Source organism: Dermacentor albipictus, chromosome 1 (genome assembly GCF_038994185.2).
Source record: "Dermacentor albipictus isolate Rhodes 1998 colony chromosome 1, USDA_Dalb.pri_finalv2, whole genome shotgun sequence".
Taxonomy (NCBI): domain Eukaryota; kingdom Metazoa; phylum Arthropoda; class Arachnida; order Ixodida; family Ixodidae; genus Dermacentor; species Dermacentor albipictus.
In genome coordinates, this window is record NC_091821.1 from 235467617 (window position 1) to 235489429 (window position 21813).

Genomic DNA, 21813 nt, shown 5'->3' on the forward strand with positions numbered 1-21813 from the left:
ATCACCCCTTATGTCTTGCATCACAGCTGCCACTTCTATCAAGCTATACCCCTTTTTATGACGGGTTTTCCGCCCATTCGACAATCGGCTCTGTTATTTCCTTATCCAACCTCTAGCCACCCTTATGCGATTTCAAGCAGTGGGCCTGATGAACACAAAATAAAACTTGCAGCTTATGCAGCGCACAAAACAGTGACTCACGTTTTAACAAACACGAAAGGTGGGGAACAATAACTAGAAAATGAAGCACGAGGTGCGCTAACAAACACCAGTAGAAGCGCTGATGCAAGATATTATGCAGTGTGGGAAACTAGCCTAGCTCATAAATATCGATGCAGCAGCCGTGAGCTGAAACCACATGCCTGATTTTTAGCCAGCCATTACTGGTATACGCGAGTTAAGGTAAGCCTGGTGGTTCCTTGTGGTGCGGTTATAATAGGACATTCTACTGCTAATTTCCTTCTTTCCTTTCCCCCTCTCTCTCTCCTTGTCATCTTTGTTTTTCCCTTTCCCATTTCCCCGGTGTAGAGTAGCCAACCGGACGTTATTCTGGTTAACCTCCCTGCCTTCTGCTTTTCTACTTCCTTCCTGCTGCTATACGGTGCAGTGAGAATTGTTGCATTTGTTGTTTTGTAACGTCAGGGCATACAGAACATTAAGAATTATTGCTGCAGGCAGGCATTTCTCATGACTATACGCACCGGCACGAGAACTCCAAAGCGCTCTGCATTCAAAAAGGGGGGGGGGGGGAGGAGAAAACCATGGGTGGCTAGTGTGTTTGCAGTGCTAGAGGACGACTGTGCAAACTGTTGTACAGTAAGGCGCTAAGTTACACAACTTCAAGTGTGGCTTCAAGAATACGGCCAAGCTCTCAAGATGTTGCCTTCTTTTGACTTAAGTGGAAAGTGCTGTTCGTTACTTATGGTATACAACCCTAGAATCCCTCAATTACAGTTTGCAGCTTGCAAAGGGCTCAAAAAGCTTAGCCCTGCCACTTTGATGCACGTTGACAAACTACTACATGTGTTGCATGAAAGTAGCACGCAAACTGCGCTTCAGTTGCAGGACGGACCACCTATCCTCGACGGAAAGTAGCTCAAGTAAAACAATAAAAAACTTCGTGCGAGACGAGAAGGAAGGAAAAAGAACGCATTTCACCTTTTCGCGGCACTTTCTTCACTGCCGCGGACGTTTCACGTATCTCTCGCTTTTGTAGAAACAAAAGCAATTGAAACGTTTACTGCATCCATGCTACGACTAACACTGTACGCTCTACATGGAAACCGATCTCTTTGCTACGCGTTCACCAAATGAAACATGCGTAACCCGATGCTTCAAAAATCCCTTCGAGTACACAACGGAGTACACGGAACGCTTGCCTATAAAGGTGATAACTTGAAGGGCAATGAGCAAGTGCTTGCTTGCAGCATGGGCGATATGACAAAGACTTCGCTGAATTCGCTCCTCCTTCGCATGCCATGTGGACCCTGTCACACTCGACTACCATTTCTTTTGTCAGATATGGCTAAAAGTGGTATTTATCAAGCTGAATTTTTTTTATTGATATGTAGTTGAAGCAGATGTTAGCGCCTTTAATGGTACCGGCTAATCCTCTTCGCAGGGCAAGGAAAACTAAAAGCGCGAGAACATTGAAACCGTCGAATATCACAGACGTTTACGAAGTTTCGCACAAGAATAAAGTAAGTCACAGGAAAGAGTAAAATAACACTCGGAGATGCACAGTTCCGTTAACACATGGGAGTTAGAAAAAGTGTTGTTTGACAACAAGCCCGCAAAAAACGACTTCAGCCTTAACTGGCGTTCGTTGTGCTGCACGTGATCCTGCGCTGTGGTAGTGTGCAGTGACCGTGACCGGCTGTATAATGTTTCTGTGCTCTTTTTTCTATGTTTATACTTATTTTTCTACTACTCCGGTCTCCTAATGTAGGGTATAACAAACCGCATTTCCCGCTCTGGTTAACCTCTCCGCATTTGTCCTTTGTTTCGTCTGTCCTTTGGCGCTTGAAGAGCGTGATAAATCGAGCTTACTCAGCGGTTTTCCTATTCCGATCGTGGGCACGATTAATTGCTCTGAAAAGTTTCAGCATAAATCTGTCAATGTGTTTTTAAATATGTTATACAGAAGGCTCAGATCTTTTATATACATACGTACCACCAAAATGGTAATTTTGTTCCTACACATAAACTATCGCACAGAACTTGAACTTGAACAACTAGATATGACCTTGTGTTAGGCAGTGCGAAAGAACACTCGATAGATTTAAGCTATGGAGACTGCTAAGTAGACTTCGCGCAATATTAAACGTAAACGATAAAGCAACGTACAAGCAGCGACTACATTGAACATTGAGAACACTGTCCGAAATGTACTAAGCTTTCTTTTTCTGAACATTTACCCACGGGAAAAAAAGCTTGCATAGATGTAGAAGTCTTCGCCCTTTTTTACCAATAAATTGAGACGGGTTCTTCCAGTAATATTGCACAACACAGCAGATCCACCGATATATCTGAAGCCCAATGACGCACTGCACCCTACGCACGGCAATACTAGCTGTGCGGAGCCAAATTTCTTGGCATTCTCAAGGGTCAATGCACGCCGTTCATAGGCACCGGAGAGACCAATAACGCGGAGCAAAAACGCGGACCGGAAAATCGGTGTCGGTGACATATCAGCAAACATGTTCTTGATTCGTCTGCGGCGCCGCACAAAGACGCATCAAAATTTGCTCTCAAAACGCCCATGGCGGGAGCCAGTAGTGCCAAGTTCAACACCAGCTTATTAAGTAGGGGTTCCCCGTCCCGAAGCAAACCTTGCGCTTTGTTTCTCAAGAGTTGCCCGCGAGCGAGGTCTGGGCCGCTATTTTGTAGCGATGCCTTATATATATGCCCTATTCTATGCTATATTCTCATCATCCACCACACACGGCCGCCTGATCCCGTTGATAATGTGGGCAGACCGTGGCTCTGACCACTGGCCAAGTGCGAAAAGCCTGAAAAAGCATAGAATCGGAAAAGGCATCGCTACAAAATACCGGCCCTGATTGATTGCGCAACGTCAAATCAGCATACATTTGCGTTCTTCGTACCCATGTTTCGTCCTCGTTTATAAGACAAGCTAGGATTACGCAAGATGAAAAAAAGTTTCCAGATTTTTGCCGAACACGTGCGCATCCGAATCGAGCTGCGTCTTAGTGCCCGAGTAATTTGGGGAAACAAGCAAACAAGTTTTGTCTCTTGATTACATCGAGTACTACTAAAAAAGTTGCGTACGAGAATGAAGCAGGGATGCAGTGCCTCAAGCTTCGGAGAAAAAACCTAGGTACATACAAAGCGCTGCAGAGTGATTTGAGGATCCGGAGATATGGTTTGTTAAGTCTTGTTGCAGTCAATATTTTATGTATGCGATCTTTGAAGAAAGAAAGCAGTCGAACAGACAAACAAAAATTTCATAAGAGGCTTTTTTCTTGGCTTACGCAGTACATGGTGCAAGATGCACAAGACAAAGAAATGAAAACCGCTCTTACGAATTCTGGCCCGTATTTACAAAAGCGGTCTTACTCTAAACCTGTTCCTAAGTGCAAATGTCAGCCAATAGTAATGTCGGACGCATTATTAACGAAGGCGTTCTGCCAATGGCAAAGAGTACTTATGAAAGAAAGTCAAGAAAGCAATGTCAGAACACCACCGACAAAGCGTACCACGGAGATACGCTCACAATGAAAACAGCTGCTCAGACCAAATTGGCATCTTAATCGTTAACTAATTACGAAGTGAAAACACAAGTACCTCCATTACCCAAGGAAGGAAGAAAAAGTGGAGAAGGAAAGGCAGGGAGGTTAACCAGTTTATCTCAACCGGTTTGCTACCCTACTCATGGGACCGGGATGGGGGAGATGAAAGATGGGGAGGAGAGAGAGAGAGCACATAGCACAGCACACACATCGTCAGTTACAGTCCGTCACTCTTGCTTGGTACGTGACATCACTGTCACAGCCGCTTGTCCAAGCCCGTCTCCTTCAAAAATCGAAGTAGTCCCTTCGTCGCCTTCAGCTGCGATGTCTTCTGTCGGCGATATGTGAAAATCGTTTCAAATGACAATGATCTATTGTCAAGGTGCGCTAGAACGAACGCAGGAACTGCCTCTGAACATTAAATTCAGGACAGTCGCACAGAATGTGTTCTAGCGTCTTCTCGCAAAGACAGGCATTGCAGAGAGCGTTGTCGGCCATTCAAACGCGAAATGAGTAAGATTTCGTGAATGCCACCCCTAGCCATAAGCGATAAAGCAGAGTGGCCTCTCTTCGGCGGAGTCCAGTTGGCATACATAGATGCATCGAAGAGGGCAGGTGGTATTGACGGTTGCTCCGGTTGGTCTGGTTGCTTGGTGTGCACCATAGAGAGCGTGATCTCCTGTGCAAGCACTCGAAGTCTGCTGGCTGCGTCAAACCGGGAAAGTGGTATGGCCTCTTCCTGTGTCTTCAACAGCTGCCCGAGTGGCATTATTGGCGACTTCGTTTCCTATGACGACATTACCCAAATAATTTGCTTAACTACAAGGTCCGATAATAACATATGCTAAGCAAATTTCAGAACAAATAATGAACTCGTTTACAATTTTTCCTAATACATAGAGAAAATTATTACTTTAGATATATTGACACCAATCATACATATCAGTGTCGAGATAGCGTGAATTAAATTTTGATGCCGTCAAGACAGACAATGCAATGTTGCGCATAGTGATGCGAAATTCACGAGTACCTAGTTTTCCTGTGAAACGGAATAGCGCAAGCCAGGATGACCACAAAATGAGAAGGACACACACAGAAGCGCATGTTTTCATCTGACCTGCGACATTTGTGAACACTGCGAACGATTTTTTCCTTTGTGACGATTGTAACGCCTTTATTCGTACTCGTATGAGCACTTAAGAGCAGAGGAGCAGTGGACGTCTCATAGATGGATGGATAAAAATTTCCGTTGTATTAAAACTTGCTAATGCCAAAATTTCCAACATGAGCACCTTATAAGCTATAACGAACGCATTTCAGCAGAAGAACATAACGCGGAGCATCGAGTGATAGGCTTGCCGTCGCAGCCGAAACGTCTTATTCCCAGTTGAGAGCGCTTGCACAAGCTATCCGAGGCCCATCTGCAGAAGAGGAGCCTTCAATTTGATTTCAGCTACTGCATATTGCATCGCGCATTGCCAAACATCAAAATGAGGCGTTTCACTCTATTGAGGAAATCCACTGGTGCAAGTGAAACCCGCTGCGTTCACGCCAGCACTCGCTGAAAACAGCAAATGGACGACAAGGAGCCCCGGACGTTCAACAGAAGCTGCACACATGACGCGGAGTCGAGGCGCATCACTTTCGGCGGCGGCAGCCGCGGGAGAAAGTGCGCGCCTCGACTCGGGCGAAGGCCGCCACAGGTAGCGCGGGCGCACACTCACCGTCGGCGTAGTGGAAGTGGTAGGGCTCCCAGGAGTGAAAGCCCATGGCGGTTCAACGGCCCGCGCGGGCTGCTTCGACCATGGCGACGGTCCCCGTGGCCGCCAACGCGGCCAGAGTGCGTTTACCCGAAGGCCGCCGATGCAGACAGGGCTGACCGATATAGGCGGCCGCTTTCCTCTTTCGGAGCCTCGAAGCGGGCACCGGTTGCAGCGAAACAAGCCCCCCCCCTCCCCGCGCGTGAGTGAAAGAGCCGCCCTTGGCGCGCCGGAGAATCTCCTCTCGGCAACTCGTGGTGGGGCGAAAATCTAGGTCGGCAGGCGCAGCGAAAAGGCTTTCCTCCACACTCGGGCCGGCAGAAGCACGCGTGAAAGACGTAGCGGCCGCCAATTACGGCGGGCAAAGGGCTCGACGCCGGGTTGCAGCCCGGCAGTGTGAAATGCCCTGGAAGGCAGACTCGAGCACCGACCCACCGCCGATGCCCATGGAAGGAGGTCTGCGCGCGACCATAGCCCAACCGCCCCTCCACCAGCGTCGCTCCTTTCCCCCGCACCGCGAATGCATCGGCTGCGTCCTTTCGCTTTCGTTCCTGGAGCTGTTATTTCCGCTCCTGTTACACTCGCCGGGCGCCCCTGGACCAGATGGGGCCCCCTAATCCGCTGCCGCGATTACGGGGGGACGCGAGCGCAGGTGCATTCCTCCGCCGCATTCCGTTGTGGATCAGACCGTCGACGCAGCAACGTGCCCTTAGGCGAGACGCCGTCTACTCTAAATTATTTCTTTTTTCTTTGTTTTTGGAAGGTGCAGTTAATCGACAAATTTACTTTTCTTTGAGCTGTGGTGGACAAGGGGAGATGAGCAACAAAGCTGCAAATCTGCGCGCTACGTTGAAAAGCAACACTGCGACCCATGCTCGTCCTATATGAAGCTTCGGCACCTACAAATGATATCAAGGGGAAAGTGAGGTTGGATACTTTCCACAGGTAGAAACCAGAGATTTCAAACTGAAGCAAATGTTTGCAACGTGATTACTACTTCACTGAACGTTAAGCCTATATACACCTACCCTCCCACAGCGTTATTTAATTCTAATAATAATATTTGGGGTTTTACGTGCCAAAACCACTTTCTGATTATGAGGCACGCCGTAGTGGAGGACTCCGGAAATTTTGACCACCTGGGGTTCTTTAACGTGCGCCTAAATCTAAGCACACGGGTGTTTTCGCATTTCGCCCCCATCGAAATGCGGCCGCCGTGGCCGGGATTCGATCCCGCGACCGTTATTTAATTCTCCTCCATAACTTTGGCTACCGGATCCAAAAAGTCTGTCGAAATGCAACAGCACAAGCTTCCCTTCTGGCGAGAGCAACTTACTCGCGAACTGAAATTAAGGCAAACCTGTCGCAGCCACATCACACTGCCCACTCGCTGTGATTGCTGGAAAAAATATTGCTCAAACAGGTGTCTCCGTCGTAACCACTTAGGCCATTTAGTCGATAGGCTCTTATTTACACCCAGTTTCTGCGGCAAACAACACGCTGACTGAACAAACGAAAAATACGACAGTAAGATGGATCAGGCAGACAACCAATTTCGCAGACTCCGGCAATGCTTTTTTCTGTAGGCATTCAGAAAGATCCTAGTGTCAGATTTGTTCCTTGAGTAGCAAATAAAGAATGCGCTATGATAAGGGCACTAAATTGGTGAATTTAAACGGGGACGTAAATATGGCTAACCATCTTCTTTTACCGCAGCTTAAATTACCCTTCTTCGCAATCCATAGAACCAAGTTCGGCATTGTTCGATCGGCTGCCGGATTTGACTAATTGTCCGTTCCGCGAATAAGCCATTTCCGAGCCAATTTGACAAAGTTACCGTGTACCCGCTCCTTATCCACGAGTGCGCTTTCGATAAATTAGCCGGGTATACTGTCGAACAAATTGGAATATGCTATGTTTTGTTTGTTTGTTTGTTTGCCGGGAAAAGATTTCAGAACGTTTCGCATAAGAAAACGCGTTACTGTTTACATTGATATGCACATGAACCGTGAACACTGCGTAAATGCACGGTGACATAATGCACAATAACTTGAATTTGGTATCTTGTGGCGCAAGGCCCCATAATGACCAAAGAGGGCCATGCCACAATTAGTGAGCTGACAATGGAGTAATGAATTACGACAGTTGGTTGTGACAAGGCTGCAAAGGGGCCTAAAAAACAGTCGCGGGGAAGTCCGTATAATGTATATGTAATAAAATTATGAAAATGACCAATGAAGTGTACTATAAACACAAAAGATACATTGTGAAGGGATGAAAATACGAACTACAATATGTCAATGCTGAAAATTACCAAGAAGCACTACTGCATTTCCGGAGCCCTTGAAATGCTATGGCCTGGAAGCATGTGCAATACAAAGCGATAATATCGCAGCAGCAGCATCTTGCAAGAGGATGCGCTACGAATCTAGTGCTTATCACTTTCAGTATAACAAGATAAATCAGAAAGCTTAACATATTTACCACACAAGAACGGCCCTGGTCTAAGGAACATTGCCGGGTGGCGTGGAATATGCTCTTTGTAAACTAAAGTGAAGTACTTTTTACGTTTAAGTTCTGTTTCCTGGCATTCTAGCAAAACATGAATGGTGAGCCTCTCACCACATCTGCCACAGGTTGAAGACTCATCATTTGTCAGCAAAAAATTGTGGGTGTCATACGTGTGCCTTATCCTGAGTCGACAGAATAGGACCTCAATGTGTCGTGTTTTCGTTGTTAAAGTACAAATACCTAACTGTGGTTTTATTACGCAGAGCTTATTCGTTTCAGCATCCCACAAGCGTTGTCAATGGCGTTTCAGTTTCTTACGTAAGAAAGGCTCAAGATCTTCGGCAGGAACAACCGCAGTCGGATTAAGAGCTTCAGAGCAATTGATGTAGCGATTTCGTGGGCAAGCATATTACCCTCTTTCTTCATGCGCAGGAACCAAGCATACTATCACATGTTGCTGATATGAATAAATAGTGCAGAACCGGGAATAAAGCTGCACAAAAACGGGATTCTACTGCTTTTTTTAAAGACAGTTTTTCCAACACTCAACGAGTCAGTAAATATTATTGCCTTTTGTAGTGTAAATTCCTTGATCTGTTTTACCGCGACAGTATTGAACAGGTCTCTACTGCAAATGTATTGGTCTGATGGGGCAGAACGCCCGATTTAGAGAAAGATGCACCGCCAGCTGCGTAACATACACCAGCATGTGACTCACGCATCGGTGTAAAATTCGTGGCAAGGATACTTTGAAGTCATAAAAAGTGCTTTTGAATGGCTACCTGTGGAGCATGTTTCGTTACCTCGAAAAGCGATGGCTCACATTTTATCACCCGCCAAGGAGGTAGCAGCTGCACTGGTAGCATTAGGCGATGTTCGAGCCCCCCTTCAACGGGACATCCATTTCATTACTTAGCTTTTTGACACGCAGTGAAAAGGGCTCTCTTGCTGTAGGTCGATTACGAAACAGTGCGGCAGATGGAGTATTGTTTACGGTCGCGTAACAAAGGTGTTCAGGGTTCGAATGCACTTTCAGAAAACAAGTAAAACTGGAGTATGACCTTTGCAAATTAAGTGACCATTCAATCGATTCCACGTAGAGACTTGGTACAAGGACTTGTCCTGGAGGCGCCTGTGGGCAATCAGATGCCTAAATGGTGAACTGGATCCAGCATCTTTGACGCGGTCGGAATGTACAATAACTTGAGAAGCAGCAATGACATAATTCGCTATGGCAGAACAGTTCGTATGAATGGCACAAGCAATACTAAAGTACAAGAAATAGACATGTCGGTCATCGCATGGGTGAACAGACCACGTTTTGTTGCTCTCGTGGGAGCAACGACTTTGCCGCCTACACGTACCTCTCGACCTGGTTTCGACCTCTCATGCAGAGTAAGCCATTTGTCACTCGCGAGTCGCGACCACAATTTCGCGACGTCGGGTAACCTGGAACCCAACCACGCGACAGCGCTCATCGCTCGGCCCGCTGATACGGCCCGCCGACTTTCTATGGAGTTCGTTCGTTACACGTTACTTGCATGGAAGTCAACGAACCGAAACGAAAGGAAACCCCGAGACAAAGAAGCAAGTTCGTCGCTGCTTTGGAACGGGAGCTGGTCAAGACGCATTGCGTGGCGCATAGCGGCCATATATTACTTGTCAGAATACTAGGCACCGAACCACGATGCGAACAAAAAATCTACAAAATCGGAACATGAACAAACTCCAACAAAAATTAACGAGAACGCATGCCTTCGCATCCATGTCTTCACGAAAAGATTGCAAAAAGAAATCATTCAGTTATCATTCATAACTTCTATATTCTTTTGTTCAGTTTTACATGGAGCACATCATCTGCTTTGATTGCCGAGTGTTGTGAACAGATTCAAGGAGTCTATTTTACGTTAACACGTCTTGCCTTCGTTAGCAGCATTCTAATCATTTACAGTGCTTTACCTTGGAATTGTTTTGCGCGTATGTGCATCAGATGTTAGTGTACTGGAAATCGAATGTCAATCCGTACTTTTTTCCCGTTATACCTCTGGCCCACCTTTCTGCATGGTGAACGTCATGCGAAAAAGCTAAGATAAAGAAATGGTAGTCGTATGGGGCAGCAGCATAAGCATTCATGCCTGTACTTTCTCGCGAAAGAAAGGCGACGGTAAAGTTTATATAACGGAGCAAGAAGAAAGAGGTGACTCTACAGGTTAAGTTGTTCAAGAGGCGCTTTCAAGCACAGAAGATGGTCTGGTTTGCAATATATTTATATTCTGGCCACTACGTTTATGTAATCCGAAAGTCGAGTTCTTGGGAAGAAATTAAGTCCTATAAAAAGCTGGCGCGTATGAACGGGCTTGTTACATGGACTATGCCACAGGCACGCGTATCAGGTGCGGCAATTTAAATCCCGGAATGACGCTCAGAAAGGAGCTCCCTCACTTCAGTTTCGTCATTACGAAAACTTCGAAGAAATCTCAAGTTTCAACAAAGACAGCTTTGCTGGAAATGTTTTGCAGCGCTACGTACGCAGTGTTTGAAACTCGCCAGTTTAGTGTCGCTGTATTATATGCCACACGGCAGTGCTACATAGCTGTCAAAGTAGCAGCAGTCATTGCAACCATGGAAAGCACGGAAATTACGAATACGAAGGCAATATGCTCTCTTACTTTCCGCCTCGCTAATCTTTCACTTCAAATATGTACGCTCAATAAAAACTATTCAATGCCCCTATACATCCCTACAATTGAATGATTGCTGGACTTTTCTGTTACTCCGCCTAAACAAGTCCCTCATTTCCGCCGGTTCCTTTCACAAATATCACAGTGGGGTAAAGCAAAAAAAACGTTTGTTTCTGCACTTCCTAGTGAAAACTTCTGTTACTCAGCACGAAGTTGGTTGAGATACAAATATAGCGCTTGAGCTATAATGTATTTCAGTTAAAAAAAAAACAGTGGGCCAATGTCAAAACTACTGGGCTACGAATGATGCGTATCGCAGAAATGTTTTCCTACAAGGACGGTGCCGTCATAAATTGTAGTACAGACGTTCTGCAATGTGTTCACTCCTTTTTATGATTGACCGATTGCAACGAAAAATTCGCAATTGTGTAAAGTATTCGTGGTACCTTATCTTGCCTGTGTTCTCGTGCTCCAACGATAAAATGTCTCAGCTGCAGCTCGCCATGCGACATACATTAACAACAGATTGTCTCAAAAAGTAAATTGCCTTTAGTCAAAAGGACCTTAATAACCATATGATGAGCTGATTCATGTGAAGACTTTTCTTGTGGGAATAGCTTTACACGAGATGCTTTGTGGCGTTTACGGCGATGCGAATCACCGTATGAGCATAAAACAGATCGCCACGTTGCCTTTCTTTAAGAAGACAATAATTCTTAGGGACTACAGGATTCGAACTAGTAGCCTATATAGGGGTTGGCCAATATGTTAGACACCTGAACATGCGCCGGACGCAACACGCAGAACAAACAGCAAGTATTTGTTAGGAAATTTGGCAACACGGACACACCAACTATGTCGCTTGTTGCAACCAATAATGTGCCCGAAAAAGATCATAATCGCAATTGAGTTATGAAGGTATGCGGAAAATCTTAACGAGGAAGAAAAAACAGACGCGTTTGAAAACTTGGAAAGGAAGAGACGTTGAGTCAGCAGATGAATACTAAGTGCGCTGAAACCGAAATGCTTAAATATACCGAGATGAGTATACCGAAACTTTAGAGATAACCACTAGCGAGATGTAAACGCAGTGCTTCCGTGGCCTTAAATATCGACCCTGGTATACAAAGAGCTGTACGCGCTTCTGCGGCTGCGACGTTGCCCGCACATGTGTTTTTGCAACCACACCTCATTGTAGGCCGTCGCAGCACTATTTCTATTGATGGGTATCGGTTATCCGCTTCCGTAGCTTTTGCAGAAAGCCTAACTTTTCTTAATTAAAAAATGTGTGTCAGGTTACAGTTCAATTACATTTCACCAATGCGACCAGGGTCGCCACAGGAAACCGAGCAGGCGACAAGCAGATGAGGCATGCGTTGATATCACAGTGGCCAGCGCTCCCGCTTTTTCATTAACCGATGACGCCTACGCCTCACCCCAAGCTAAAAGGAAACCACTGAAATGTTGCAGTAACGGCATAATACAACTACACTGCCAACCCACGGCTATCACAGTGTCCTACAACGACTCAAGTAGTCTGCACCTGATCACGGAAATGAGCAAATCTTTCTTCTAAGTCGCAGCAACGCATTTTACAGAAATTTACAGCAGCAAAAAAAATAAAGCGGAAATGTTCAATTTCTCGACCCAGGCACTAACTTTATCCGGTCTACAAAATGCAGTTTTAAAATGACATGGTTATTATGCATTGTTTCCAATACCTGGATCACTTTTCCCAAAAGGATTGCTTTTCTTATCAGAAAAATATCCCTGCTATTTCATATCCCAAACGTTAAGAGCAAGAATTTTCCATGATAGGGGTCAGAAGAACAACTTGCTCAGAAAGATAACAATGGCAAGAAGTGTAAAGTAATTCCCTTGCGTTTCTTGGCTGAATGAAGAAAAGTATGCCGTTACTTGAGAAAGGCCACATATGTTGCACGGACTATACACAGCGAGCGAGTAACTGTGGGATCGGTGCCGCCATTACCAAGGTCACAGACGTTAGACGATCGAGATTTTGACAACCCGACAAACTTGTCGACGGCGCCAAAATGCCGATTTGCGCTGTTTTCGGACGCCGATTGAGAAGCAGGCGCAAGTCAGATGAAATGAGGCCAAGCACAATAATGTATTGTTTACCTATACTGTATGACCGAGCGGTGCGAACGCACGAAAATATAGCGCTTGGCTTGCACTGATTTAACAAAAAATACTTAAAAACTGAGTAATGCTTGTGTCAATGCTTGGGCACCAAGGGACCACAGGAGAGTTGTTTTCAACTGTTCTGCGTTTAGGTTCAGCGATTTCAGACCACGGAGTTAACAAACGCACGTTGTGCAACGTCGAAGTGAATTTCTTCCAAAAGTTTGAAGGACCTAGCTAGTTGCATGCGGCGAACATCTACCTACATCTCAGAGCAACCCGCGGGCTCTTCGTCCAAACAAAGTCCCGACGGTCCGCAAGACAAGTTGGGCCACGGATGCCGGGAATGAGCAAGTAGCACGCGCCAAAAAATGCCGCCACCTCTGGATCGCGCGCGCCTTTTCATCTGGCTAAGCGCGGTGGCTCTACTAGACGGAAACTTCTGCTCGGTAAGGCTCCCAATGCCCACTCTGTTAAAGTAATTGCGTGTCAAGTGCTGCAGGCTTCGATGTTCTGCAGTGACCCGCCGTGGTTGCTTAGTGGCTATGGTGTTGGGCTGCTAAGCACGAGGTCGCGGGATCGAATCCTGGCCACGGCGGCCGCAGTTTGATGGGGGCGAAATGCGAAAATACCTGTGTACTTAGATTTAGTTGCACTATAAGAACCCCAGGAGGTCGAAATTTCCGGAGTCCCCCGCTACGGCGTGCCTGATAATCAGATTGTGGTTTTGGCACGTAAAGCCCCCTAATTTAAACATGTTCTGTAGCGACGCAAGGTAACTATAACGTCAGCATGCATGACAGTACGTAGCGAAACAGCGTTATCTGCTGCGCCCTTAGCATCACTCAGTGCCATCACAAGTCAATTTTCGCTCTGTAGAAAGTCCGCATCGGTCCCACAAGTTCCCCAAAGGATGCCGGACAGTCCTGAAGGAACTCATTCGCAATGTCGTGAACGCGACACCCCAAGTGTCGTGAACCCCAAGTGTCGTGAACCCCAAGTAAACGTAACAAATACGTAAAGCCGCTTTACAATTCAAAACACGCCGCCACGCTGCAACCGGATGGCGACGAATGTGCTTGGCAATGGTGGACTCACGACTGACGTCACGTGCACAACCTAGGTACGTTAATGCAGGAGTTGCGGATATCTGACAATGAAGTCAAAGGAATACAATGTATGCATTGTTAACAGAATTCGCTGGCCCGGTAAATAGGTAGGGAACAAAAAATGTATTGACGTGTTTTCTATCGAACAGTGCTTCCCACAAGAAAGCATTCCTTTTTTCACAACTAATCATATAATAGGTAGTCAGTTCCTCATTATCCTAGCTGCACCACAAGAAAAATGAGCCAGCGTATTGCAGAAATGACACCAATATTTCTGCCGCTGTAACGCCGCGCTGGTATGCTATACAAAAAGCTAAGGAAAGCGGTTGCACACTAATTCCACAGCAAAGCTAATACATTTTTATCCTTATAATCACTTATGGCTGGCGTTAGCCGTTCCCACCCTTCCCATTTTTTTTTTCATGGTTGGTTAGAGCTGGTATCTGCACCGCGGTATGCTTACCACCACGGTCTGCTTTTCGCTATTCACTGGCATGCTGCTCTCCTTGGCACCTTTATACATGGTATAAAAGGCACATAAAGCGTTTGTTATAGTGGACGAGCACGAGGCCGTCTTCTTCAATCCAGTTTTATTGATGTATCACTGCAAAAACGAACCAAGTAGGGCCAAGGCTGGGTGGGTCAGGTTGTACACGGCTTTGGTAGTCGATAACACGGCCTATTTAATACTTTGCAACCCGCACTTTGTAACCTGTAGTAGCTGAAATAAATGAGATGTCTTGTAGCCACCTGCAGAGCAGAACAGATAATGCTAATGATAATGCTAACGCCAGGTTTCGATTACACAAAGAAGAGCATGTTATTCGATGTGCTCTATATTCGGGAGATGCGTACACGCTATTTTGCAATGTTCTAATTTTGTCGCGAACACCATCTCTGGAGCTGGCGTAATCCGTTGAAGTATTAGCAGCTTAGTGGACGCTTCCAGCAGACAAACTCAACCGCAAATGGTTAGCTGTTCCTCCAACATTATCCCGAATTAAAGTGATACAGGATGTGTTTTCGCACAAGATGCAGTTAATAGTGAAGTGTTATGCCCAGAGTCTCGAGACAAGTTGCAGCGGAGTGCTCCAAATTACCCTTGAGCACCCGGTATGTTACAGCTTGCACCGAAATCTCACTGCAAGGACGCGTTTGCCTTCCACTCGTATTTGAATGTGGCCACCGCAGCAGGGAAAACTGAACCCACAACGCCGTACTCAGCAGCATGATGCTGCCACTGATGAAACAGCAAGATAGGAAGTCGGGCTAGTTGATATGAATGCACATAGTTGGAGAATGTGCACTGTCTTCTCATTGTTAGATTGTGAGTGGCAGCTGCTAGCAGATGTATTCCACGATATCACTTAATAGAATAGGTGTTTGTTTTTTGCTCCTAATAAACTTCAGGTGCTAGACAGCGCTCGTATACTGCGTTCTTCTCCTCGTGCTGCCATCTTTTTCCGCGTTGATTTCAAGTAAATGCCGAGCAGTAGCCGTTGAGAGAGCAGTTAATTAGCATCAGGAGCACTTTTTTCGTAGTGGTTTGCAACGACTAAACCAGGAACGTGCAGCTCAGGTTCCTCTAGACATATCGACTGTTGATGGTGAAACATTCTTCAACGGAGCTTATATTTAATCATGAGTACCGTGTGTAAGTAGTTCTTAAGCGATCGACAATCATAATCAATTTAACATTAACTTGTTTTATTTCCACCTGCTTAGGTTCAATTTTGTCGCTTAAAGCGCTCTATCTTGGGTCACGGACATTGCGCCGACAATCCACTCCCTGGGCACTTGCATGTTTTCCAGCTGAGGTGAGATGCCCAGTTGAGCTACATCAACCAAAACGAACGCGGCGTGAACGACTGCTTTCGGGAACATGCGCAAAAAGTAAAAAAACCGGACAGGGGCGCACAGTTGGTAACCCACGTTATTTCGTGTGGTTTAGCTAGGCGCGCTTCTTGGGACAACCATTGTAGATAGGATTGGTAACACTACTCAAACACTGACGCGAGCAGCTTATTTTTTTTTAAATAGACTGTTGCATAAGTCAGCCGAAATAACCTGTTGCTGAGTAGTTGGTTCGTACTGAACAAATATTGTGTTGAGTAAATTTCAACAAGAGCGACAGGAAGAGAGAGGACAGAGCTCACACTACAAACTTTTACTGCTCAAAAATATATAGGATAGAGTGCAGACTATACCAACTTTTATTACCAATAACTGTTGCTAGCCTGCGCGCTTTCCTATCTCTCTGCCCTTGCTGAAATTTGTGCAGTACATTATTTGTTCATAAGTGAGCCATCTATTGCACTGCACGCTTGAGCATCTTGAGCACCCGTCTTCGATGTGGATGCTTCATCGCAAGATATTGTATATTATTTTTGGGCATGCGTGGCAAAATGTATTTGTATGCGCGCACCTTCCTTCTAACAAATGGTTGTCGACAATTATACAAGACCAAGAAGCCCAACAGTTCATGCTTTTTTGGGTATTTTGGTTTCCATCCCCTTCTAAATGGCACTGCGTGTTTTTAAAGGATATATGTGAACATATTTTACGCCTTTCCCCCTTTATCTTTATGTGCACATTTACAATATTTGGCACTTAAAAAATTTAGTGAGTATTCGCATTGCGAACGATTAAGAGTTCACTTTTCGAATATCATAAGTATTCGCATGTCCGCTTAAGCGTAAAATCTACCACGCTGTATTAAGCAACAAAGCAAGTATAGTCGCTTCAATAGACAGCTTTAGAAACGTCACTGGCCATTGCAGGTAAGAAACCACACCAAACAAAAAACACATGTAATTTTTCTGCCCTTGCAAATGAAATGTTTCTTTTCCTGAAAACCTTTCTTCGGTTTTCTGTCAACACATGGATGCGAAATATCGTTGTGTCTAACGTGAACGTGTCAGTTGCGCCAAGTAAAGTCAAATGAATACAAGCACGAGCAATTGCGCTTCTGATATCGAACACTTCTTTCCCGCGGCAGAGGCTAGCAGGACGTGTAGAAACCCAGTTGCGTAGAAATGGTCTGCATCACTTACCATTCACCACGCGCGTTTTACACGAGTTGCTTCCCAAAAAGAGCCCATTCTTCTCCATGGCGCGCGGAGTAACCTCCTTTCCAGAGACGCTGCCCAGCTCAGGTGAACTCGAACGAAGCAGAGGTCGCCGAGCTTATGCCTGCGTCGAAAAAAAAAAGAAAAAGAAGGCAGAGAATGGCACCCCATTCCATTTTCCTCGCAAGAGTGTCTACTCATGATGCAATACGGAAAATCAGCAGACCGTATACGGACGCGCACCACAGAAAAATAAATTAACCTAAAAAGCTGAGCCAATTTGTGCGGGCGCAGGCAAAATACGCAGTAGCAAAATTGGCATCTAGAGCCCCTGACGTGCAGCTTTTAAGCGAAACACTACAGAACACGTGAACTGAATAAGGTGAAGGAAAATGCGAACGGTTTGTGAAGGTCCGACGGTCTTCCGTAAGGTGCCTACAATTTCGCCGCGGCCGCCGTGCTTAGGCTGAACAGCAACGCCCAATTAGTGACATCCACACTTCTAATCAACGAGCGTTCAAGACAGCCAACTGAAACAACCTGCCGATTAGCCTTGTGCAGCGCACATCAGAGCAAGCTTAGCGCTTGGCAGATGCTATGACTGGGGACGACAGGCTGCCCGGACCAGCCTCGCAGGAAAAGCCAGTCGGAATGAACCCGACCAACCCAGCCCATGTATCGACGCCGGCCGGCTGCACATGTCATAGCGGATGCAGCCAGCGGTAAGTTCCAGACGCAGATAAAAAAAAAGTAAAAATATCAAGCGGTCGCCTCACCGGCTGTGCACGATGAACTGGAGCGTTGTGTGGTTGCGCGTTGTTTTCGTGTGCATGCTTTTAGTTGTTGTCCTCCTGGACACAGTACGCCACAGGTTTTCTGAATGCATAATATACGACTGTGACACGTCCCACAGTTCCGGTTCAGACATGCTTTGTTTTAGGGATGAAGGCAACAAAAATAATGAAGCTTTTTTTTTTTGAAGCCCTGCTGAAGTCGCGCTCTCCAATGTAGTCCTTGCGTATAATTTTTGTCTGAAATGTTGTGCTAGTCGTTACTATGTACACACCTTCATAGAGGAAGCAAGAGGAGTGGTCTTTGTGAAATCTGTAAGGGAGTCGCAGGTGCAACGTGTAACGTCCGGCTGACAAATTTGACTTTCTGACCTGTATTCGTTCAGTTTAAATTCAGGGAAGTAGGCGATTTCTGACAGCAATCGTCAGTGCTTCCAAAGGCCCGACAAAGCTCACGACGCTTTAATAACGCCATTCTCACCAAGTCGTGGCACATGGCGTATTTCATTTTTTTAGCCACTGCTTGAGCTACATAATTTCTGTCACGCATGGAGCAAGTTCAATGTGGCTACAACTGTCAGTTACACAACTGTCACGGTCCCACATGACGTACATTTTCCTACCTGTGTTCTTGCGTCCGTAATTGAGTTGACGTAGAGTAGAGAACTATTCAGTTTTCAACATACCAGGTGTTTGTTTTTAATCGTAACAGAATTTTTAATTAATTGCCTGTGACAGCCCAATCCCGTAAAACCTTTGATTTGGCTTACTCGAAAAGGCGGCCATTATTTTCATAAGAAATGGAGATGCATAATTGACTAATTAACAATTTTTAATTGTACTTAATCACTTTACGGTTCATATGCAATTTACGTACTGAACCCGGTAAGTTCGCAAGAGATTCACTTCCGAAAATTTTTGAGCTTAGCACTACTTTCGACATACAAGTTTTCAAATTGCGTGACGAAATACATTTAAATTTGCCGGCACTACTTAAGAAGGAGTGCTTGTCTAAAGATATACGTGAGACAGTGCAACTATAGCCGCAAGTTTGACGGCGTATCTCTGAAAAATGGTGCTAGTTTCAAAATTCACTTCAAGTGGGCACAACTTGAGAATTTACTGGCGCCAATGCCAGCCATTGCAACGCGTGCCCAAAAGTATTTTGGTAAAATTTTATTCAATGAACTTCTTAAAAAGATTATGCAAATCGATTTCTAGTGATGTCCGCCTCTCAGTATCTAGCTGACGGAGTATTATTGCGCTATGTGCCACAGGCCACTGTTGTAAAAAATTGTTGACGTTTTAAAAACGCCTAACATTTTCGTATGGCATTGACATTTCGGCGTGCTGTGCAACACGTTTGCCCTTACATGTGGGGTATCGGCGAGGGGCAACCGTGACACATGCCAGCTCTTCCGGCCGACGTCGGGAGGTCTATATTATGAAACTGGCATGGTAGGCACTCGTTCACTAGGTTCGCGAAGGCCTAGTATTGTGCGCAGGGCGACACCGAATCATGAATCCTTGACAAATAATTCGCTCGGAGCCCATTTTTCCCATAGGAGAAAATGCTTGCTGCGTTCATAAATTGCTGGAGTTTACTGTATACCGGGGTAACATGCATACTCGTGCATCTGCACCAGAGGCGTTTTCGAGTAATCATCGGTAGTCGCACTAAGCAATTCAAATGCGCACAGCCATTAAAACAATTTGCAAGCAGATGACTTATTGGCCAGTCTGGTTCAATATTCCACAGGCTCGTTGGTTTGCGGCACGAGAAATGAGCGCGCATAAGGCGACAAACGTAACCCCATGTACAGTGCTCACGGAATGAAATAGGACACAGAGCATTTAATAGAACCCTACATATGTACAAAGTACATGAAAGCACCATGCCATGTAGCTAGGAATTTGGTCACCAAAGGTGACGAGGACTCTGATGCAGGTGTACGCGTCAAAATTACGTCTATGTGACACGAACTTCAGCCGGCGGAAACGAAAGTATGCGAATTACTTTGCCCTAAATTGACGCGTTTCATTCCGTGAGCACTGTACGTCTGATTAGCGTTCCTAACTATATAAGCACTATACACTGCTTAAATTTATTTGCTGTTAATGCTGAATACCTGCCAGGTACCAACGCACCTGCGAGAACACTGCAACATTATGCGTCATAGAGGGAAGTTAACTTCTTGCCTTTGGCCAATAAACTAACTTCGACATGCTCCTACTATCTTCCTATATAACTGAACGCATGCTCCAGCGGATGTTTGACACCCGCAAGCTGCGCCAGCCCCATGGTCTCTTGGGCGGTGAAACAGGGCGGTTCAACTAGGTTGGTCAGAATCGCAACACGACACAGGCGACTCCGACACATAGCTGTACATGGCACTGTTGCCCGCGTAAGCGATAAAAAAGCGAACACTAAGGAAAATTCCACCCTGAAGGGTGTCTTCTGGTGTCTATAATTCCCCACCTTACACCCATAGAAAAGGCTGTTTAGGCAAACTAATACATCCATTTGAAAGGGTAATTTGTCGTAATTGCAGCCTTTCCTCCAATGTGTTTTGCGAAAAGCGCACTAAGTTTCATTTTACCAGCGATATATTTTATTCGATCACTATCCTAGTCTTTCGGACGTCCGCCGATGTACTGTCGAAGTATTTTCTGAAAAGATTATAGAAAAAATTGAGCAAAGAAAAGCCGCGCAGCCTGGTTCGAACTGCGGACCTGCAGACGGCGAGTTACCTCTCAACCACTCCGCCGACGCAACGTGAGCGAATAATACAGCACCTTAAGAGTGCAGTAGCGCCTCTAGCTGAACTGATAGGTTGATGATAGTGCTTCAGTTTACCTGTAAATCAGCACCAAGGTGAAACAATCTAAGCGAAGCTAGGAAAGGTGTGAAAGGCAGGAAGGAGTGAAGAGGTTACAAAGTAGTTTTGTCTCTACTTTACGTCTGGAGAGCCCCCCCCCCCCCCCCCCACAATAACAGCTGTCTGCTTAGCGGTAGGCTATTGCTCCGCATTCATATGCGAATGTTTGTTCTAAACGATACTGCATAAAACAGTCCAAGACTTGCTGCGCATAATATTGCGCCGGCCCCGATGCTACACCAGTAATAACATGCGCTTGAACTATGATTGGCTAACGCAATATTTGCAGCTGTGATTGGCAGCTGTTCTATAAAACAAAAAAAAGGTGTGTATTACCATTTAACTAAGGGAAATGTATACATGATGTACCAGGTTGACATTCGTAGCCTACTGTGGCCATACGGCGTGTTCGAACAATCACTTGGCGCAAATCACGGGTAGAACCCGCATGGCACCTTTACTTGATTGAAATGTTGAGGCGCCCTCGCCCTTAAATTCTGCAAGGCGCGTATTTCACACAAAACAGCATTTTAACACCCTGAAATTATCGAAAGGTCACATTGAAGTTCTGCTAACGAATGCACCCATTTAAACATTTTTCAGAGAAATTAAGGGGGGAAAAGGGTGTTTCGACCTGCAATCCACTCTCGAATGTGTTATTTTCTTGAAATTCTGAAGAATCAGCATTTCTGTCAAAAAACCTCATATGTCAAAGAAAAATATCGCAGCAATAATGCTACAGATGAAGTTCTGCCATTGGAAAGTATCGCTGTAAATTGAAGAAAGGCATTAATTGTAATGGCTTCCATACATCAGTGCTGTGCGATGTGCAAAAGTCGGGGCTATTCCCAGATCAGTCTCAATAGTCGACGCTGGATGAAACGCCCGGAGACTCGTGCGCCAAATATGGATGAGCCAAACAGTTATTCGTGCTCTCAGAACTCTGTTTGGCTGTCGAACTTTTTCCCTATCCCCAATTTACTCGTAGATAATCGATGCTCTTTTGTAATAGTTGCAATGTGTGCGCGCGATTGCGTATGTTGAGTGTATTTGCAGTGTGCGTGCCACCGCCTCAATTATTTTCATGCGGTGCAACAAGTCAGGCCTGTCGCCAAGC

The 21813-nt window shown here is 45.6% G+C and overlaps 2 protein-coding genes across 3 annotated transcripts in view; both read right to left on the reverse strand.

Annotated features, from left to right (window-relative positions):
- Nucleotides 1-5690, reverse strand: part of LOC135901278 (uncharacterized) — an 83010-nt gene extending 77320 nt beyond the window's left edge. The window contains exon 1 of the mRNA XM_070531080.1: nucleotides 5477-5690. Coding sequence (XP_070387181.1) covers nucleotides 5477-5522 — 46 coding nt within the window. The 5' untranslated portion in view covers nucleotides 5523-5690. The remainder of the gene's footprint in view (nucleotides 1-5476) is intronic.
- Nucleotides 1-21813, reverse strand: part of LOC135901252 (transmembrane protein 163a-like) — an 87291-nt gene that overhangs the window by 19257 nt on the left and 46221 nt on the right. For both annotated transcript variants that reach the window (XM_065430978.2, XM_070531079.1), the window contains exon 2: nucleotides 17012-17150. In XM_065430978.2, coding sequence (XP_065287050.1) covers nucleotides 17012-17069 — 58 coding nt within the window. In that variant the 5' untranslated portion in view covers nucleotides 17070-17150. The remainder of the gene's footprint in view (nucleotides 1-17011; nucleotides 17151-21813) is intronic.